This window comes from Etheostoma spectabile, chromosome 4 (genome assembly GCF_008692095.1).
Source record: "Etheostoma spectabile isolate EspeVRDwgs_2016 chromosome 4, UIUC_Espe_1.0, whole genome shotgun sequence".
Classification (NCBI taxonomy): domain Eukaryota; kingdom Metazoa; phylum Chordata; class Actinopteri; order Perciformes; family Percidae; genus Etheostoma; species Etheostoma spectabile.
The window spans coordinates 7,519,073-7,539,930 of NC_045736.1; the positions used below are offsets into that span (position 1 = coordinate 7,519,073).

Genomic DNA, 20,858 nt, shown 5'->3' on the forward strand with positions numbered 1-20,858 from the left:
TAGCATAAATTAGCATATAATAGGAATAAATCAAATAAAGCAAGCACAGTTGTACTGAGCTAGGGCAGGCTACAGTGGGCAGTTCTTACCATTGTTTAGTTCCATACTACAGACTGTAGGCCCATGTGTCAAACACATGACATCAACAAATGAAACATACAAAGGTAAAAGGTAATAAACCATCCATAGGCAGTTATGAATGTTAATAAGCTACATCACAAGGCTTATAGAGGATAAAGGGTTTCTCACTTTCTAATAAGCCATCAGTGACCTTTAGAAAGGCATTGATAAGTCTCCAAAAGTTCATGTGTCAATGTTAACATACATTGTTGAATATTGTGGTCCAGATGTGGCCATTGGTGGATGTGATGGTGAAGGAGAACAACCTGGCAGTCGTCGATCCATAGCCTAAGTCGTTGCTAGTAAATGATTATTTAATCGTTAAGCAATTATTTATTTAGTTTATTTAGTTATAGTCTTTTTGTGACTTAACTAGTGCCTGAAAGTTAACGTTAATTAGTGGGGAATCCCGGAGAAGGATGCCAGCTGCAGCCATTCGTGATCAGATGATTTGAGGGTTTTCACACTGGCCACCCTAAAATTAAAAAGCTGTTATAGAATAGGTCTTAAATGGACTATGAATTCATAATTGTACAAAACAATGACCGTATTTGTGTCATGTTGGAGTTGCTAGAGCCTATTGGTCATCACAACGTGACCTCTGACATTTCCATAAACCTGTTCCGAGTCGGTCTGCGTGTGTTTCTGCAGGATGTGTCACAGCTGCGTCCCACGCTGATGAAACTCTGGTATTTCAGATGAGATGCAAAGTCACTTCCTATACAGTCTGCTAAAAAACTCAAACTCCATCCCCTGTGAGAAGCAACCGCACACGCAGGCAAACTGACACGATTTAGAAGAAACTAGCAGGAACTCGTCACCGTAAAGGAATCACAGGGCGCAGGCTGGGCGCAGTTTGACGGTTTACCAAATATCAGATAGATATCTCATAACTCCGACAACAGGAAACGAGAGAAAGAGCGCCACTGACAACAGTCGAAACCTGCATCCATGAAGGTAAAGCTGCTTTTCTTCTCTCAACGTTGTTCGCTATTTTGCTTTAGTTTTGCAATTTAGTTTTTTCTATAATTCAGCTAAAAACACAACCTGCCAAGAAAATATTATAGGCCATTCCCAAGAAAATATTATAGGCTAAGGAAGACATGAAAATAGGCTACTTTTATATTCGCGGCAAACATGTCCTCCCCCCCCCAAAAAAGCATATTCTCTTTATATATTCTTTAGAACAATCTTTTATATCCTATGCATGGCACGTTTTCTATTCACCAAAACTGTTTTTTTTCTAAACTAACCAGATGTGTGGTTGGATACTGAAAGATATGCAATGAGCATTAATTCATACATAATATTAATCTTTTTGCAAGTTCGAATTTTAACGATTTGTCACTCTGTATTTGTTATCTGATATGTTCCATGCTCTCCTTTACTGTTGTGTCCTTACATGATTTTCTATATCTATGTATACATCTTTTATATGCGCTTTATTTTTTAACACAGTCAGATATTTTATTGCACTTGCATTTTTATGAACTTGATGCAGAATGGTCATGCTTATTCTTATAGGTTAATTTATATTATGGTTAGACTGATAGTTGGCCGTTTTGGCTTTTAGTGAAGTTGTACTGTCAGTGAATGCCACCCACAGAAATATGTTTGTATGAAAGAAAAAAAAGAAGCCGGATCCATTTATCTACAATAGTGATGGAATCAATCTAATTTAATGTCAATAATATATCAAGTTCTATTCAGCTGCGTAAAAGGCTTGTCCAATTTGCCGTATAATAGCCTACATTTTATGAGGAAGCATAATTCATTCAACTTTCCAGCCGGGTCCCATATGCACTCTCGGAGTCTCTGCACCATCATTGCAGCCGGGGAATGACAGTAATGGCACTAGCAGCACTTACCTATAGATAATGTAGTTGGGACATCACAACTGTAGATTACAGAAGTTCTGACGGCTTGTTTAAAGGCACCGTTTCTGATGTGTGTGTGTGTATTTCTCTTTGGGTTTAGTGCTTTAATACTTTCACACTTTTCACCTTTACCTGCTTTAAAACAAAAAAAGACATGGAAATCTCACTTATTACAAAATGAGACATTCAAACCAAAACATCAGAAGAAAAATTTAAATGTGTTGTCCTGTTCTTATGCCTCTAGCTTCGACCCCACCATGTTCCCCGGGCTGCATGTAAACCTTCATTCATCCAGTCGTTGATGTAAACTGAGGCGATGGAGAGCCCGTCGTCCACAGCGAGGCGGCGAGCCTGGATCAACAGCAGCCGACAGTGGCCCACTCTGGAGCTGGACCCTGAGGGACCCCCGTGCAACCTCCCCTCTGCCTCTATAGCCGATGATGATGTCTTTTCTGACGGTGAGTCCAAACTCAGGAGAGTGTGAAGATCTACAGTTTGCAGATGAATTAGGCTTGAGGATGCCCATGATCAAGTAGCCTAGTGTCACTGTAATTTCTGTCATTACAGATACTTAAAAGAAAAGAAATGGCATAAGTGATTAAACATGAAAACTTGGAAGACTTTTTTTTTAGGAATATATATATTAATTTAAAATGATTCCAAAGTAAGTATACATGTATGTTAAAAAAAACTGTGAAAAAACCCTGTGAAATGGAGTGAAGAGTTGTCAATTTAATGAGATTTATTCCTCATAAAGCTAAGTGTTGTACATGTGTGATTTCCACAGGATGCTTCACAGGAAAGATTGAGAACTGGCTCCTGAGATGTGGGTGAGTCGGCTCGCTTTACTACTCTGTGTTTTTTTTGTAAGATGATCTTTGTTTTTTAGCTCAGGCTCTGAAATACAAGGTATCAGACGTTGGAAACTGGTTTAACAAGCAGTAAAGTAGAAAGTGGAAACTCTGAACTCTGAAGTCAGGTGTTCCAGGAAGACGGTGTGGTGAGGTAGCCACAGTATTGTTTTTGTTTTAGCCTTAGATTATGTATTTTTATAGTTCCATTGGGGAAAGAACAAGCGTATTTCAGTTCTTTTAATCCATAATGTTAGAATGCTCTGAATTGAGATCTGCAAATGTTAAATGACACATCAGATGACATGATGCTGACAACGTTTCACAGCCATGTTGACTATGATAACAAAAAAAAGAATTACTGTAAGAATATCTGCAAACATTTCCACAAGTCCTCCACTCTCAAGGCTGTTTCAGCAAGAAAGCACACAAGCCCTTTCACGTTTTCAAGATTTCCCTGTGGTTTAGAGTATGGTTTTTATATCGCATAAAATAACAGTTCTGTCATATTGTTATGAAACTGATTGGAGGAAGAAGTTCAGCACACGCAGACATTATCTCATGTCTCTTATTTCAGTTACTGAGAAGGAAGCTTGCAGTCAGTGATGTAGTACACGCAGCGTGCATCTAAATGGCTCCTAACACCGAAGAATACAGTAAAAGGAGCGGCGTGATGGTTTATGTATTCTGAGAACTCAATATGAAAATGTCCAGATCAGTTTGGAGGTGTTGACACTAATGCGTGTCTGCATGTGAACATTTCTATAAGAGGAAGTTGACAAACGTCAGCATCCTGTTGAGAGCTGATTAATCTCACAAGCGTGCTCTGTAGCTAGGCTGCTATCTCCAGATGAGGTTATCTATGTAAACGCTATCACTTATTTGAAAGGAGAAGCATGCAAACGACACTGTTTATGTGTGTATTTATGCAATAAATATTGGTTCATATGTTGCAGGTCCGAGGCGTGCTCCGAGAAGACTGGCCAGCTGAGTTTTGGTGCGTACGAACTGAAACAAAGTCATACCTAACAATGTACCATTTATCAAACCTGTGATGCATCTAACAATTTTGCTGTTGCGTGTGGTAAATGCAAATCAACTCAAACACACTTTTATCTTAAACCACACTGTTATAAGGAAACTACTCAACAGTGTATAATGTCATTAAATTAGATCCACCTTGACCAGCTACAACAGTAAAGTGCTACAAAAAAATATTATAATAGTATAACATAATAGTATAACATTCACATTCTGAATTGTAGTTATTTTACTGTTGATACTTTAAGTACACTTTGATGATACTAATATACTGTATATTTGATAAGATTCAGAATGTCAAATTTAAATGAAGCTGTCGTATAACTATAGTGCAGTATAAACTACAATATGTCCTCTGAATTGCAGATGAGTGGAAGTATAAGGTAGCATGAAATTGAAAGAAATGTTCCTTTAAATCTATACTTAAGTAAAGTAGTAGAGTAAATATACTGTACCAACAGTGACACATACAAGCAATATTTCAAAACAGGATTTTGGCCGTTCTTTTGTTGTTAATTTTAGAACATTAAGATATGTGCCACTTCACGTGAAATTACTTAAAGCAGCGACTGTGTGTCCTTTCCTCAGAGTCTGGGCTTAAAGGCAGCAACTTTGACGATGAGCTAAGTCTTGGTGCTGATGGTAAGTACGCACACACACACACACACATACAAACACACACACACACACACACATAAAGAAAAACACACAAGAAAAGTAACAAGTCAGGACTTTTTTTTTAATTCTCTACATTTGTTCTGTTTGTAATAGTGATGACAAATACGCAGAGTCAGAGATTGACCTATGTTAATAAGTCAGAGAAATGTCCAGTGCTACACCCTATTACTGTGTGTCTGCCAAGAGGATAGGTTTAAAGTGGAGAGTAGAAAGTTCCCCCTTTCAAAAGTTAATAATTCTAAGGATTTTTCTTTTTCTACATTTTGAAATGCATCCACACTTGCACATATACATATACAGTATTTACATAACCAAATAGAAAAATTTGATGTATTTAACATCAAATAATGTCACAATTTAAGTCGTAAGACTAACATGGGTGTAACAGCAGGGTAAAGAATTGCATAATGCCTTTAGTTTCGTTGCTTGGAGCCTTACATTTAACTGTCTTACACCTTTAAACAAATATCAGTAACATGACACCATGTGTGGATGTCATCGTATGACAAGAACAATCCGGGTTCAAACCCACTGGTCGGCTTGGGCCCTTCTGTGTGGCATGTTCTCTCCCTGTGTCAGTGTGGGTTTTCTCCAGGTCCTGCGGAATCCTCCCACAATCCAAAGACATGCAGGTTAATTGGTGACTCTAAATTGCCCGTAGGTGTGCATGGTGATTGGTTGTCTGTGTGTGATTGATTGGTATACCTTGCCTCTCGCCCAATGACAGCTGGGACAGATTCAGCCCCACGTGAGCCTATCAAGGATAAGATAATGTTTGGATGACACCTTATGTACTTAACACGACATATATACATTCATCTTTTAATGACATCCTGATACATATTTTTAATTACTTCTGCAGCTGTATGACTGCTTTTGTCAGCATGATTAGGCACACAGTGATCATGAGTTGTGTGCTGCGTTAATCTAAATTATGTATTGGGCAACTCACCCAACAAACTGAAAATAAACTGAAACCTACATTCAGATGCATTTGAAAATATCCCTCTTTCATTCTGAAATGCTGTCTTTTTTGTTTCAGCTTCATGTTTAAATGGTGGAGAGATTACATCTGAAAGTGGGTGAGTAGCAACTGTAGTTGCAGTAACAATAAAACAACAAGATACGAGGAACGTTGGGCAATTAAATACGCTAATATTAGTTGATATTAATCCATGTTGCTTAAATGATTATGCTAAATAGAACTGACTTAACTCAATTTTCTATTTTCCGCACTAGAACATATTTACTTTAGGAGAGCGACACATCACACTTGACTCAGAGACAAGTCTGGGTGTTAGGTCTGGGTTACACCCAGCATACTGAGGGTGTTTTTATTGAAATGATCCAGAAGTGTAAATGAGATACTGTAGCACTCATTTATAACTAAAGTATGGTCTGTTATATGGACACTTTTTTAGTTTTGAAAGACTATTTGAAGACACTTTCTGAATTCACAAAATCAACACTAAAGAAACTTTAAAGAACAGACTGTTGCTATTTTTCTTCTTTTCCTCCCTCTGCGATGACCATGAAGCCTTGCACTCCATCCCATATCCAAGCAAGGTCCCAGCAGACTCACCAGGTCAGTGGACAACTTCTTCCTTAGCCCAAGATGAACCGATCAGAACAGGTCCAAAAAGTATTACAAGTAATTGTTCATAGGAACCTTTCTATAGAAGAAAAGCTTTATTTCTTTTCTTTCGATAATGCAAATCAAAAACCAAGTGAGGCTTTTTGTTTGCTTCTCTGACAAGTCTTTATTTACATTCTGAAGCGTAACTATAGGATTAGCGTTTTACTTTGATTATTACTTTAGATTACTATATGTTTCTCATGCGTTGTATCTTGTCTTGTCCACAGTACTCCTTGTCAGAAACTATGTCTGCCGTCACTGAACTTGGGCCAGAGCATGGCCTCCAGCTGCCTCTCCACCTCCACCTATAGGACTACATCAAGGTGAGTTTTCAACACTATTACAAGGTTCATTATTCTCTCGACTGACAATGGGCTTTTGCTCTTGAACAACATTCTGGACACCAAATCGTTTTTCCTCCCTAAAATGTATCTTTTTTTGGCCTGTTTAATATATATTTATTCTCTGATAGTATTTCATTTTTATTTTAATGTTTTCATTTGTATGTATTAGTCCTATGTTTTATTATTTTATAAAAGCACTTTGTAACTCTCTTAATAAGCGTCACGCATGCTTGAATTGTATCTATCAAATCCCAAATTTCACAAAATTTTTTTTAACATAAAATAAATGTAATCTTTCCTTTTTTTCCCTCACATCCACACTAGTATATCAGAGGTCCTGCAGTTGTGTTCGGAGGACGCAGAGGAGACACTCTACGAGTTGGGTTTCGGCTGCGATGAGCCGCAGGTCACTGTCCGCATCCCTTCTCGCTTCTTCACCTTCCCCTCCATGTCTCAGGGCATCAACTTCCGCCTCTTCCTGGACTCACAGTTACGGCGGATACGAGAGGAAGACCCCAGCCTCTCTCTTGCTAGTAAGACTACGGAGTCATCTCTGTCACGTGAATTGTATGATACTGTTTAATTTGTGAGAAGGTGAAGTAAATCTGGGATGTTGCAAATGAGATCCATCATCCAGTAGGTTTCTTGTTTTAAATTGCATTTTATTCTTCCCACAGGTCGTTTCAGACAAGTGCAAGTGCTCACAGCAATGGCCAACGCTTTCTACTCCCTGTACTCTCATGTGTCCCGCACTCCTCTACAGAAACTGGCCACACCAGAGTTTACCTTCTCCTCGTCTCCTGTGGAGAGGATCGAACGCTTCAGGAGCCCTGTCCGCAGCGAGCCACGCTCTCCGGTGGAGAGGCTGAAGGACACCGTCTCCAAGATGTGTCTCTACACGGGCTCTCCTCGCGGGTCAGACTCCACCTCTCCGCAGCCCTCACCCAGAAAACAATCCAGCCTCCCTGACGTTGTGGATATAGTCCTGGAAAAAGTCAAGACTGCAGCGACCAAGAAAGTGGATTTGGGGGAATATTATAACAGGAATCCAGCTTTGGATGTTAAGGTGGTCACGGATGGTGATAAATCCTGTGACAGTGGGAAAGAGGAGCATACACAGCAGACTGTGGTGGACACAGACCTTCTTCAAAATGGAGATAAGATCTGTAATAGGGAGATGCAGGGAAGCAAACCAACTGATAAAATTGACCACCTCAGGAGCAGGACTCACAGTGTAAGAACAACTCTAGTGTTATCAGGAGAAACTGTGATAAAATCCCATCAGCTGGACTCATGTTCAACTCAAAGTGAGACAAGGACTGCTAATCTGAAACCCGTTGCCAAGGTTACATACGACCTAATCTGCCCTCAGATAGTCGAAAATGTACACCAGGCACCTTTCTGTTGTCAACACACACATTGTCCAAAAGCAAATACTTTACCTCCTGTCTCCTCTGTGACCAAACGCATAGATAAATCATGTCCTGGATCGCATATACAAACAGCTTTCCCTGAGCCAGATGCCAGACAGATGGATGCAGCCACATCACTTCCTGTCCCAGCCCCCACTACTAGCTACACCAATTGCAGCATCACTGTGACTGGCTGGGAGGGGGACGACGTCTCTTCCTCTTCAAACGCAGTAGATTCTGGTCTTACTTTTACTGTCACACCTGTCCAGACATGTGAGGAATCATTTAACGAGGGGGAATGCTGTTACCTGAAACCACAGACACACCAGGGCCTGGGCCAGGACTCCAATAACCTGCGACAGGTTAACTCCTTTGAGCTTGAAGAGGTACGGGTTTTACGATAATATTTAGTTTTTTTACAGGTAAAAATGTAATATTATAAAAGAAAAGTTACAACATTTCTCCAGATGAGGTATGTAGTATGTTCCATCTGTAGCGCCATTTGGAAATAATGAACCATATAAAGAATGATTAGGTTGATTTTGCAAAAAATACAACAAGCATTTTCTAGTGGTAATTGATACATCTCTCTCTCATTAATCCAGGTTAAATGCTCATCACAATACTAATTAGAAACTTAGTTGTTTTGAAAGTTAGGAAACTAACATGAAAAGAATATGCTAAAAACCAGGACATGTTAATGTTGTCCAGTTTAAATATTATTCTAGTTATTCTAGCAAAATGCGCTCTTTCCTTCATGGATGCTGTTAGGTTCTAGCTCATCATACATGGCTCTTTGGTGTGGTGTTATGGGTGATGGTCAAATAAATTAATTGAGTTGCTTTATGTTGCGTCAACACACCACACCACAGTGCCTGTTATTGCTCCACAACATTTAAATAAACACCCACATTTTTCTTTCACAGTTTCTTCCCTCTTCTTGATACATTTTTATGGAAGATTCAAAAACTGCCTGTCTCTCTCTGATTTTCATAGATTATCCATGCAGGAATAGCTAGGTTGATTAGATAGATTGAAGATTGGAATGAAATTATCAAGAATAATAAAGGCACAAAAGTAGACACTAACTATTTCCTGACACAAACACAAAAACGAGGTTAAGGATATGAACTTAGCTTCAAATGAATTTAATGATTATTTTGTTGGAGTAGGTCCAGTTTAGCTGAAGAGTTTGCAAAGATGACAAATGAATGATGTGTTAAGCAAGAATGTAAAATTATGAATCTGTGTTTATTAAGGGAACTGATGAAAAAGAAATTATTGAGATCGTTACAAATTTAAGAGTAAAAAGTCCACCGACTGGAATGGTATTGACATGTTCATGGTCAAAGTATTATTGGCTGTGTTGCCAAACCTCTAACGCATGTATGTAATCAATCTTAAAACTGGAGTCTTTCCAGATAAAATGAAAATGGCAAAGGTGATACCAATATACAAGGCTGGTGAAAAACATACACTATCAGACCTGTTTCACTTTGCTTCCTGCTTCTTACAGTGCAGACGCTTTGCTGCTTGCTCCTGCTTCTGCTTGCATATTTTTGCTATAATGTGCTTTTCCTCTGAGAAACTATGAGCAGCGGCTCTTGGACACTTCAAAAACACTGGACATTACATTTTGTAGACATAGTAGGCTATTGCCCTATTTTAAAATTTTTCTGCGGAGCGTGGCCTACCAATAGCTCAAGCCTGCCTACAGTGATTGTAGCTAAAGCTAATTAGCAGCAAGATGCCTCCTTTCTCCGTAGAAGACTACTACATCCTTCAGAAGATTGCCCTTCTGGAAACCAAGGTTCACCTTCTAGAAGTGAATGGAAGTTAAGGATCTTGTGGAAATGACACCACTTTACCATGGACCCATACACATGGACAGAAGTATGCTAACACACGGCTAATTAGCACCAACAAGACTACAAAGAAACAGGAGGGTGGAACTGGTAATAATCACAAGTGGCGGTCCTCCCTGGAACTTGTCTGGTGCGAAGCTAAGAGTAAATCATCCTGGGAAATGGGAGGACGACTAACGGGGGCACAGCGCCCTGAGAATTGTGATATGACCGGCTGGCCTGCATTACATCTGGGCAGAGCGCCTCTTCAACCCCGTACCTAGTAGGACACAGCCGTGGACAGCTGCAAAAGGGAAAATAAGCAACAAAATGCCCCCCAACAACCTGGTGTGCAACTGGATAACAGATTTGCTCCTCTGCTGCAAGACGCTGGACAGTCATGATGACCGGGACTGCGTCTCATCACCCACACAGAGGTAAGGACTGAGAGCAATTCAAAAAGTAAAAAGCTAACAACTGGGCCTCAAACCCTGATTGTGGGTGACTCTGCCGTAAAAGATTTAAAAAACAGTAAAAACACCAAAAACTATGTTTTCCCAAAGACATGGTGTCTGACTTGACCCAAAAATCCCAGATATCGTGGCAGCACACCCAACTGTGAGAACAATCTGCATTAGGGTCAAATGATGTTGTAAAGCAACAGTCTGAATTGCTGAAATGGACTTTAGGGAACTGCTTGACACAGTCACCCCCCTAAGCGCAAATGTGTTTATCAGTGGTCCTATACCGTCAGTCAGAGAGGAGGATGAGAGATTCAGCCGACTGTTGGGACAAACAAATGGCTTCAACTGAATGTACCGTCCACTCTCTGAAGTTCATTGACAATTTAAACATTTTCTGGGAGCGCAGATCTTTTAAAGCAGATAGACTTTCCCTTAACAGCAGGAGTAAAGCTGTTCACCTCTAATTGCTTTACTTTCTGCGCTACACATCTGCTCCCTCTGCCAAGGTCACAAAACAAAGGAAGACACAACAAAGGGCGGCAGTGATCCAGCACAGCCCCCGCCTGTGCAAAGATTTGACCAGGGAGACCAGAGACAGAGACACGAAACCTCCACTCCCCTCTTCACCCGTCCAGCACCCCTCAAACCTTCCAACCCCGAACTCTGAGGATTCATCGCTGTCTCTACTGATGTCTCCACACACCTTCCTTATTTCCCCCATCAATTATGCACCCCTTCCTACCCCCATGGCTCAACCCCGGGCAAAAGTAAAACGCCAAGCACCACTACCAGGATGTCAGAAAACTCCTTCCCCCCAGACTGATAGGACGCTTGTGTGCAAAATCTGGCAAGCACTATCTGATATGTGCCGGGCCTGGCTGCAGGACTAGTGATACTAATGACTCTTTCAAGACAAGCCGGGCCCTGTGGATTCAATTCTTCCTCAATTTCTGTTGTGAAGGTAATAGGAAAGAATGGTGAATAAGCACTTAACTGCAAACTTAGCAAATTTAGCATCCATTCCTCGTCAGCTACACAGCTGTCCCAAAAAATGAAAACACACTAACACTAGCCTTACTAAACGTCAGGTCTTGGCAGGAAAATCATTTTTAATCAATGATTTTATTACTAAGCACAATCTAGATTTTATGTTTTTAACTGAAACCTGGTTAGACCATAATAACAGCGCTGCTGTTCTCATCGAGTCAGCTCCCCCTACTTCAGTTTTATGAGTGAGAATAGAGTGAATAAGAAAGGAGGTGGAGTCGCCATTTTTTTTAAGACTCATTCCACTGTACGCAAAATGTTATGGAAATTTTGTTTCTTTTGATATGTTGCTCTTCAATTAAGATTTCCCCTCAAGCGATGTTCTAAATATCTACAGGCCACCTAAATATTGTGCAACCTTCATTGATGACTTCACTGAACTGCTGTCTATTATCTGCATTAACTTTGATTGTGTAATCATTGCGGGTGATTTTAACATTCATGTTGACAGCCCCCGGACAGGGGGACAAAAGAGTGTGTGTGTGTTTTTGAGAACTATGGACTGACTCAGCATGGGACGGAGCCCACCACAATAAGGGGCACACTCTGGACTTGATTGTCTCAAGGTCTGAACATTTCCAAGGTTGTGGTGACTGACGTTGCTCTTCAGATCATTCCTGTGTTTTCTTTAACGGCACTATCTCTGTGCCCAAAAGTGTCCAAACAAAGATAATCAGAAAACGGTATATCACTGAAAACACCAGTGACACATTTATACAGCTTTTCTCCTCCACACCAGCCTCTCTGGGCTATCAGTCAGTGAGCTTGTAGATAATTTCAACTGTAAAATCACCAGTTATTGATGCCATTGCTCCACTAAGGTCAAAGTTGTATTGGTAAGAAAAGATCTCCATGGAGAAATGTCTACTGGTGGAGACAGAAAAAAGAGGTGTAGGAAAGTGAACGAAGGTGGCGAAAAACAAATCTCCTGGTCCATTTAACTCCTATAAAGAGAGAATCGCATTTTATTTGGAAATGAGGAAGCAAGAAGGTCCTTTTTCTCTGATATTATCTCTAGAAACAAATAATTCCCGGCTTTGTTTGCTACTGTTGATAGGTTAACAAACCCTCCAGTACCAGTAGCATCTGAATTTTATCTACCAAGGCCTGCAATGACTTTGCCTCCTTCTTAAAGACAAAATTCAAAAGATTAGACAAACAGTCAGTGCCTCCATATCAAGTCCAGGATATGTGTTGTCACAGTGTTCAAGTAAAAATAGTTCCAATATGACAGAATTCACACGATCAACCATACAAACCTGGAGGACATTATTCAACATCTGAAAACCTCGACCTGTTGCCTTGATGTTTACCAACGGACTTTCAAAAATGTTTCCAATTGTTTGACTTCTGATCTTCTACAGATTGTGAACACATCTCTTCTTTCAGGTATCTTTTCCACAGGCCCTGAAAACTGCAGTAATCAAGCCACTCTTAAAAAAGAACAACCTAGAACAGTCACTAATGAGCAACTATAGGCCAATATCAAACCTTCCGTTTTAAGTAAAATCATTGAAAAAGTAGTCTTTCAACAACTCAACCATTTCGTCACTAAGCAACAGTTTTGATACCTTTCAGTCGGGTTTCCGACCACACCACAGCCCTGAAACGCTCTTGTCAAAGTCTTTAATGACATCCACCTTAACACAGATAATGGCAAAATTTCAATCTTATATACTTGATCTCAGTGCTGCATTTGACACGGTCGACCACGATATACTAATAGACGATTGGAAAACTGCGTTGGCCTTTCTGCTCAGTACTAAACTGGTTTGAATCCTACCTAAAGAATAGGGATTACTTTGTGTCTATAGGTAATTATGCATCTGAGCGTACAATATGACGTGCGGAGTTCCGCAAGGCTCCATCTGGGGTCTTCTGTTTAACATCTACATGCTTCCACTGGCTCAGATTATGGAGAAAAACAAAATAGTTACCATAGTTATGCGGACGACACACAAATTTACATAACCTTATCGCAGGGGACTATGTCCAATACAAAAACTGACTAAGTGCATACGAACAAATTAACGGCTGGATGTGCCAGAACTTTCTGAAATTAAATGAAGGAAAAACTGAGGTGGTTTTTTTGAGCAAGAGAGGAACGATTAAAAGTCTGCGTCAGCTTCAAACAACAATGTTAAAAACAACAGACAAAGCCAGAATCTTGGTGTAGTCATGGACTCAGATGAACTTAACAGCCACATTAAGACAATTACAAGAAGTAGCTACTATCACCTTAGAAATATCAAGGGTTAAAGGAATATGTGTCAACAGGATTTGGAAAACTTGTCCATGCCTTTATCTTCAGTAGACTTGACTACTGTAACGGGGTTTTACAGGTCTCCCTAAAAAATCAATCAGACAGCTGCAGCTGATTCAGAACGCTGCTGCTCGAGTCCTCACTAGACCAAGAGACTGGATCACATCATCCAGTTCTGAAGTCTTTACACTGGCTTCCTGTGTCTCAAAGAATGATTTCAAAGTCTCTGCTAGTTTATAAATCACTTAACGGTTTAGGTCCAAAATATATTGCTGATCTGCTATACACTATGAACCACCAGACCTCTAGGTCATCTGGGACAGGTCTGCTTCTGTCCCCAGAGTCAGAACTAAAAAGGGTGAAGCAGCTTTCAGTTTCTATGCTCCTCATATCTGGAATAAACTCCCAGAAACCTGTAGATCCGCTGTACTCTCAGTTCTTTTAAATCAAGGCTGAAGACCTTTCTATTTGATGCTGCCTTTCTTTAAAGACTAATCATTTCTTTAAATTTCTTATGCTGCACTGTAAATTTTATTCTGTGTTTATGTTTCTCTTTGTTTTAACTGTCTATTCATGTGTTTTACCGGTTTTTTTATGCTTGTGATTTTTAACTGTTTTTACTTGTGTTTTATCTGTTTAACTGATTTTGTGTAAAGATTTGAATTGCCTTGTTGCTGAAATGTGCTATACAAATAAAGCTGCCTTGCCTTGCCTTGCCTTCACTGCTCTCCCAATTCTCAAAAATATTAGAAAAAATATTTTCTACAAGGATTGATAGCTTCATTACTAAACATAATATTCTTTGTGATCAGCAATATGGTTTCAGGGCTAATAGGACAACTTCACACGCAATTATACAGTTTGTAGAAGAAATATCAACAGCAATAGAACAAAACAAATATGCAGTGGGGATATTCTTGGATCTTAAGAAGGCATTTGATACAGTAGACCACAATTTACTGATCATGAAATTACGCAAATATGGAATTAGGGGGACTGCACTTTCATGGTTAAATAGCTACTTACAGAACAGAACACAATATGTTGAATTGCAAAACCATAAATCAAAGATAAAGAAAATCACCTGTGGGGTCCCCCAGGGGTCAGTGTTGGGGCCATTGTTGTTTAACTTGTATATAAATAATATATGGGAGGTGTCAAAAACACTGACAACCATTTTATTTGCTGATGATACTAATTTAATCTGTTCTGGGGAAAATTTGGAACAACTCTTGGATTCAGCAGAAAATGAATTAAAAAAGATGAAGAGCTGGTTTTATGCTAATAACCTAACACTAAACTTAAGTAAAACTAAATTTATAATTTGGTAATCGTAACACAACCTTACACAAAAAACTTATGATAAATGATATTGAAATTGAAAGAGTAAAAGAACTTAAATTTCTGGGCGTCATAATCGACGAAAAATTATGTTGGAAGCCACATATACGCTATATTAATGGTAAAATATCTAAATCAATTGCTATACTGTATAAAACCAATTATTTATTAAACCAGCGCTCATTATATATGCTGTATTGTTCCTTCATACTTCCATACATTACTTATTGTTTGGAGATATGGGGAAACACTTACAAAACCAACACTGAACCTATATCATTCTTCAAAGAGGCCTTAAGAATTGTAAATAAAACCATTATAGAGCACCAACTAATCCACTGTTTATAATTAAAAGCACTAAATTCAGAGATATTGTTGACTTTAAAACTGCACAAATTATGTACAAAATAAATAATCATCAGCTGTCAAACAGTGTCAAGGGTTGTTCCAAATAAGAGAGAGCAAACATCATTTAAGAGGAATATTTGTATATAAAACAAAACCTATAAGAACGAATGCTAAATATCACTGCATCTCAACTAAAGGAGTTACTTTGGAACAGGGCAGTGAAGAGATGAAATCATCTATAACAATGAGTAATTTCAAGAGATTATTTAAATGAATATATTAAAGGGATACGAAAAGGACTGAAGTGATGGTATGTAGTAGACTGTATGGTTTCTGGCATTTATATGCGGTATGTCTATATATTAATATATTTAATATATATAATAAAAAAGAGGGTTTATAAGTGTTTGTGTATGTATGCATCTGTGTCTAGGATGTGTAAATAATAATGTGTAAATAACTGAAGAATAAGATTTACTAAAGGATAAAAGTAGAGAAAGGGGGTCGGACTTGATAAGTTGTTTATCAACTTCTTCCTACTCCTTTTGAACATGGAAAAAATTTTGTTGCGTTTGAATGACTTTCAATATTGGAAGACTGTGCTAAAAAGTACATGACCTTATTTATGTCATTTTAATTATATATGTATGCAGGAATGCATGTATATAAATCTTTTATTTTAATGTTGTTGTTTTTTTTATGTTCAAATAAACTATTAAACTATTAAACTAAACTAAGATTAAAACTGAAAACTGAACAAGTGGTAATATTAATCACTGATATTCCATCAGTACAGGGGTTTAAGTATTGTACCACAAGCCTATAATATTTACAGTACCTTCATACCTTTTGTCTCTATAGGTGCATAGTGCAGGAGAAGAAGACTTTGGAGAATTTTCGGATTTTTCAGAAACTACAAGAAGAACAACAACAACCTCTCTGTTGTTGCACCAACATCAATGCAAAGGTATATTTATATGTTGTTTGTGTGATTGATTTTTATATGAACACAGTTCATAGGTACAGTTGTTACAACAGATGCTTTGGTAGACTTTGACAGTCATAATTTATAGGAACGTGGTCTGTCATAATTTCAAAATAGCTGTTTCTAATACAGTGAAAAGAATCAAAATCGGCTTCATTGGCCAAGTTTGTGCACACATAAAAGGTCTTTGACATATGATTGACAGTTGCTGATCCCATTCAAAACTAAATCGGCACAGTTCAAACAGTTTTTGTGTTTCTTCATGTGTTAAGAAAAGGGTGTTCTCAGTCAACGCTAGTACAGTTTACACATTTTTTACACAGTTTGTAGAAATGTACAAACCGATTTGTATGTGTGTGTGTGTGCGTGCACGCGTGCATGTGTTAGACCCAAACCTGATTGCCAAATGAATTAATTTTGAATTCTTAACTTTGGGCTCACTGTAGGTCTCGTAATGAAATTACACATTACGTGAATTGAATAGTTGAGACAAATATGTGTAGAATAGGATGTATGTGTGAGCATGTGTGTGTAATTGTGCAGGTGCATTTGTCACTAGGAACATACAGCATGTACCTTTGTGTGTGTATTCAGGTCAGACAGCATCTGCATTTGTGCACTGGTATACAGTGCATGAGTTCGTTGCCTGACTGTTTGTGTCTTCATGTAGGTGAGGTGGTCCGGGGCGACAGCATGCAGTCAGACAGTAGCGGCTATGTGGACGAAGAAGTCAGCCCCTCATCCAACACACATAGCAGATGACAGAAAAAACAGAATTCCATGTAAAAAGTGTTAATAAAGTAGTGTTTTTTTCACTTGTGGAGTTTTCCTGCACTGAAGATTTGGGTTTCCAAGAAAGGGGACTGCAGTCAAACCGGCCCAGAATATTTAAATGTAACCAATAGACCTCGCTGACGAGGCCAGAGTGTTGTTGTTACTGTTTTCTGTTGTCTAATGTGTACAGTGCTGTGGAAAGGAATTTCCAGACGATAAAGTTTACATTTTAAACAGACTTGGTCTCATGTGAAACGTTCACAAGACTGGAGATGCTTTTTGTTCTCAAGTAGAGACAGAGATGCAAAGCATTACATTTCTCCCCAGTGTTAACACAGAATACAGAATTTAGTAATCATATAGTAAAACTGTTCCCGTACAAAGGGCTTGATGAAATACTGTGCGCACCATATTTAAATTATTAAAATGGTAATTGGAGAATATTCAAGTTATTATATAACAGTTGGCAGTAAAATGTACAAAAATGTTTTATTGGAAACAAATTCAATTTCACATGGAGCTCACATTGTAGTTCATTGTTTCTCTAAAACTGGGCAACCTTTTCTACCACCACAACAAAGAAGTCTCTCTCAAATGTCAGCATAATTGTCGAGGGTTTCAGCAACTAAAACTCACTTAAAAAAACAGCCTAAGTTCCTTATTCGAATTATCAGAAAAACAAGATGCAGATCTGCCTTTTCAGAGAATGAGGTTAACATCAAACACACCAGTGGGAGGAGATGACAGAAACATGGTCAGCTTGCATTGTGCAAAAGACATTATCTAGTCCAAACCGTTCACTCTTTTCAATACTTGTTCCAGCTGAGTGCAAGGCAGTATATTAAGGTGGGTGGTAATGAATCCTAACACCTAAGACACAGCAAGTACTGGAAAATCACCCTCATCAATTTTCAAATTCCATGACAGGAATTGACAGAAAAAAAAAATCACAGGTTTAAATTATAAATTAAACAGTAGCAGTTATCATGAGCTCGAAAACATTGGAACTCCAAATAATAGGTTTGTTTGGTCTGTGATATTGAAAGTCAAAAGTGATGACAACATTGCTTTATCTGTTTTTTTTTCTTCCTCTCATACTCCAATCGTAAATGGATACACTCCTCATGCAAAAAGTGTGCTAAAAGAAGTCAATGTCAAATTGTAAAGCTGTTGTAATTACACTTTACAATGTTGTTGGCACATTCAGGAGTAAATTGGACCAATGAGATTTTATATGTAATTGTAATGTAGAGTATTTTGTAATTATCCTCACAATTGAAACACACAATCTGAGTACTTTCTCTCTTGCTGCTCTGAAAGCAATCAACCAATTCTATAAAGAAGCAAAATTGCACACATTACAAAGACAATTCATCATTTTCAGTCATCTGAGTCTACAGATCCTTCTCACCATTTCTACTTTGTGAACGCGTTGTGAAAGAGTAACATGGTTAGAAAGGTTTAACTTCTACTTCTTGAACCTTATTTAAGTTCATAATGTTAAACAACTATTTAAGTCCATACATTAGCATCACAAAGACAAACAGTTTCAGTTTTTAACGTTCAAATTTGATACAACAAAAGTTGCATTTTGCTCATCTGAAAACAGGGAAGTCTTTAAAAGAATTATCTTCTGATATCTTTTCAGTCCTTTTCTCTCTCCATGTTTCGGAACATGGGTGGGATTTTTTTTCTTTTGTCCACCCATCAATGATCGCAGAATAAAGAAGCACCAATAATTAGTGATTCCATGGCCCAATTTCTACAAACCCCTTTGATCGTTTACACATTGTTTTTGCATCAGAATTTGTCTGAAATTATTTGGGAACTCACTACAAGAGCACCATTTATTAAATCAGAGAAAGACTTTTAAAACTTTTTTCTTAGGGAAATACAGTGCTGTGTATTGATACCGAGCAAACACAAAGTGAAAATACATTTTTAAATAATTTGTGACAAATATGCAAAATGTCAAGGAGAAGAGGGAATACATGTTTGGGCAACTAAATCTTCATTGGCAACAATAAGAAATCCATACGACAATCCGGGGTTATTTTGGGGACAGAAAAAGTCTCTATTTCCACATTTGAGGTAATTGACGTTATTTGAACTCATCACAAAAGTGCCTTTGTTATCCGAAGAGAAAATGGATCCCACTGCAGCATTGCGTGGCTGCAGGTTCCAGTCTGTGATAAGGAAGATGATATCACTTTCCTCCAGCCATAATTTTGAGGTACTGCAGTGCATTGTGGGCTGCATTGGCTCGAGCGGCATCTATGCTCGGAGCAAAGCCATGGCACACTGTGATTGGCTGTGTGGACAGCTCCACTAGACACTGGCACAGGCCGCTCAGACTGCGCTCCTCTGAAACAAGAAAGAACAAGAATGTTACGTCTCTTTTTAAAGTTGGTTTTGTTTGCTTCAACAGCAGAATAGAGCAATATTTTTTATTTTCTTTCGATTATTTTTGGGGCTTTTGCGCCTTTAATGGACAGGACAGCGAGGTGAGAAAGGGGGGAGAGGGAGGGGGAAGACATGCAGGTCGGACTCGAACCCGGGACCTCTGCTTCGAGGCATAAACCTCTAATTATACGTGCGCCTGGTCTACTAACTGAGACAACCGAGCCACGAGAATATAGCAAGACTTTGACTATGAAACAGAAAATTCCGCCATTGTTGCTGCTTTGGAAGAGTCTCTGGAAGTTAAGACAGCATTCTCGATATAGACTATGTGTCTGACATTCCACCTCAATTCGCCTGAAAAGAGCCCTACAGTGTATTTTAGTAGCATTTAACTGACAGATATTATTTCCATTATAAAATTGAGTGGGCATTTGACAGCTTTTTCATACTTTCGTTACAATAAATGTGTCAGTGACTACATGTAAATGCATAATACATCCCAGATACCAGCCTTACATTCAGTTAAGGTCTTGTTGTTTTAATGTTTGAACATTTCTCTGCAGAAGGTAAAAAAATGACAGTTGCCCATAACAAGTTTTAATACAACATGTTTGATATTAAAATGTAATACAATTTGAATTTATGAATCTATGTTCATCGGACAAATTATATGATGACAGGTGTGTTCATCTTCCGTCACTGACCATCATTGATTAATGCCATGTTCTGTCATGTTCTTATCTCCATGTGGCTACGGCCCCGCTAATGGAGATCCCGATAAATAAAAAAAAAAATTCAAATCTGTTCTCTTAGTTCTGTGAAGTTCTGTCCACAGATATATCTGATGACACTAATAGTTATCACACAGCATGCCATTTGTTTTGTTTTATATTTCAGTGTAAACTCAACTCATTCCTTATATTTACATGCTCCTAGCTAAAATGCAGCTATTTCTGCATGTGTACATGTAGCCAGTGATGTCCATAGACTCCACTTTTTATTTTTAACCTTTCAGTGTTAAACTCCTCTCAAACCTCCACTGTAGTCCCAATGTGGTGCTTGGCACAAGGAAATGTAATGTAATTTATTCTACAGCTACTGTTAGTGAACATACCTAGATCCAGGTAACTGACGTCAAAGCGCTGCTCCAAAGATAGGTCGCTGAGCAAAGAGCAGAAGTTGGAGCCAGTGGGCATGCCCAGAGGGTGGCTGCGGAGCTGGAGGATCTTCTCTCCAGCAGAGTTCCGCAGAGAGTCCCACGTGCAGCTGAAGCCTTTACTTTTGCCCGTCTCAGCTCTGCTCCCCATGTGCTGTGTATGCAGTGGAAGTTCATAGCAGTTAAAGTTTTTTTCTTTTCTTTTTTTCTTCTTCAATGGCTAAACAACAGTGGGCACAACTGGAGCCACATGTGCAAAACTCTAACTACAGTC

General features: G+C 38.7%; 2 protein-coding genes across 4 annotated transcripts in view; one reads left to right on the plus strand and one right to left on the minus strand.

Moving 5' to 3' along the window:
• Positions 1-746: 746 nt before the first annotated feature.
• Positions 747-17,545, plus strand: tespa1 (thymocyte expressed, positive selection associated 1). Of its 2 annotated transcripts, XM_032514745.1 has the most exons (12): positions 747-1,077; positions 2,242-2,455; positions 2,785-2,827; positions 3,805-3,845; positions 4,478-4,531; positions 5,610-5,649; positions 6,105-6,152; positions 6,431-6,526; positions 6,872-7,080; positions 7,225-8,345; positions 16,128-16,233; positions 16,922-17,545. In XM_032514745.1, the coding sequence occupies exons 2-12, from the start codon at positions 2,314-2,316 to the stop codon at positions 17,011-17,013; spliced, it is 1,992 nt and encodes a 663-aa protein (XP_032370636.1). In that variant the 5' UTR covers positions 747-1,077; positions 2,242-2,313; the 3' UTR covers positions 17,014-17,545. The 2 variants fall into 2 exon arrangements, with proteins under 2 accessions (XP_032370636.1, XP_032370637.1); XM_032514746.1 differs by lacking the exons at positions 747-1,077; positions 2,242-2,455 and having other exon boundaries at positions 2,784-2,827; positions 6,431-6,506; positions 6,853-7,080.
• The window catches only part of tarbp2 (TAR (HIV) RNA binding protein 2), a 7,846-nt gene continuing 4,485 nt past the window's right edge, over positions 17,498-20,858 (minus strand). For both annotated transcript variants that reach the window (XM_032514754.1, XM_032514753.1), the window contains exons 6-7: positions 20,543-20,738; positions 17,498-19,389 (exon numbers count right to left, since the gene is read on the minus strand). In XM_032514754.1, coding sequence (XP_032370645.1) covers positions 19,232-19,389; positions 20,543-20,738 — 354 coding nt within the window. In that variant the 3' untranslated portion in view covers positions 17,498-19,231. The remainder of the gene's footprint in view (positions 19,390-20,542; positions 20,739-20,858) is intronic.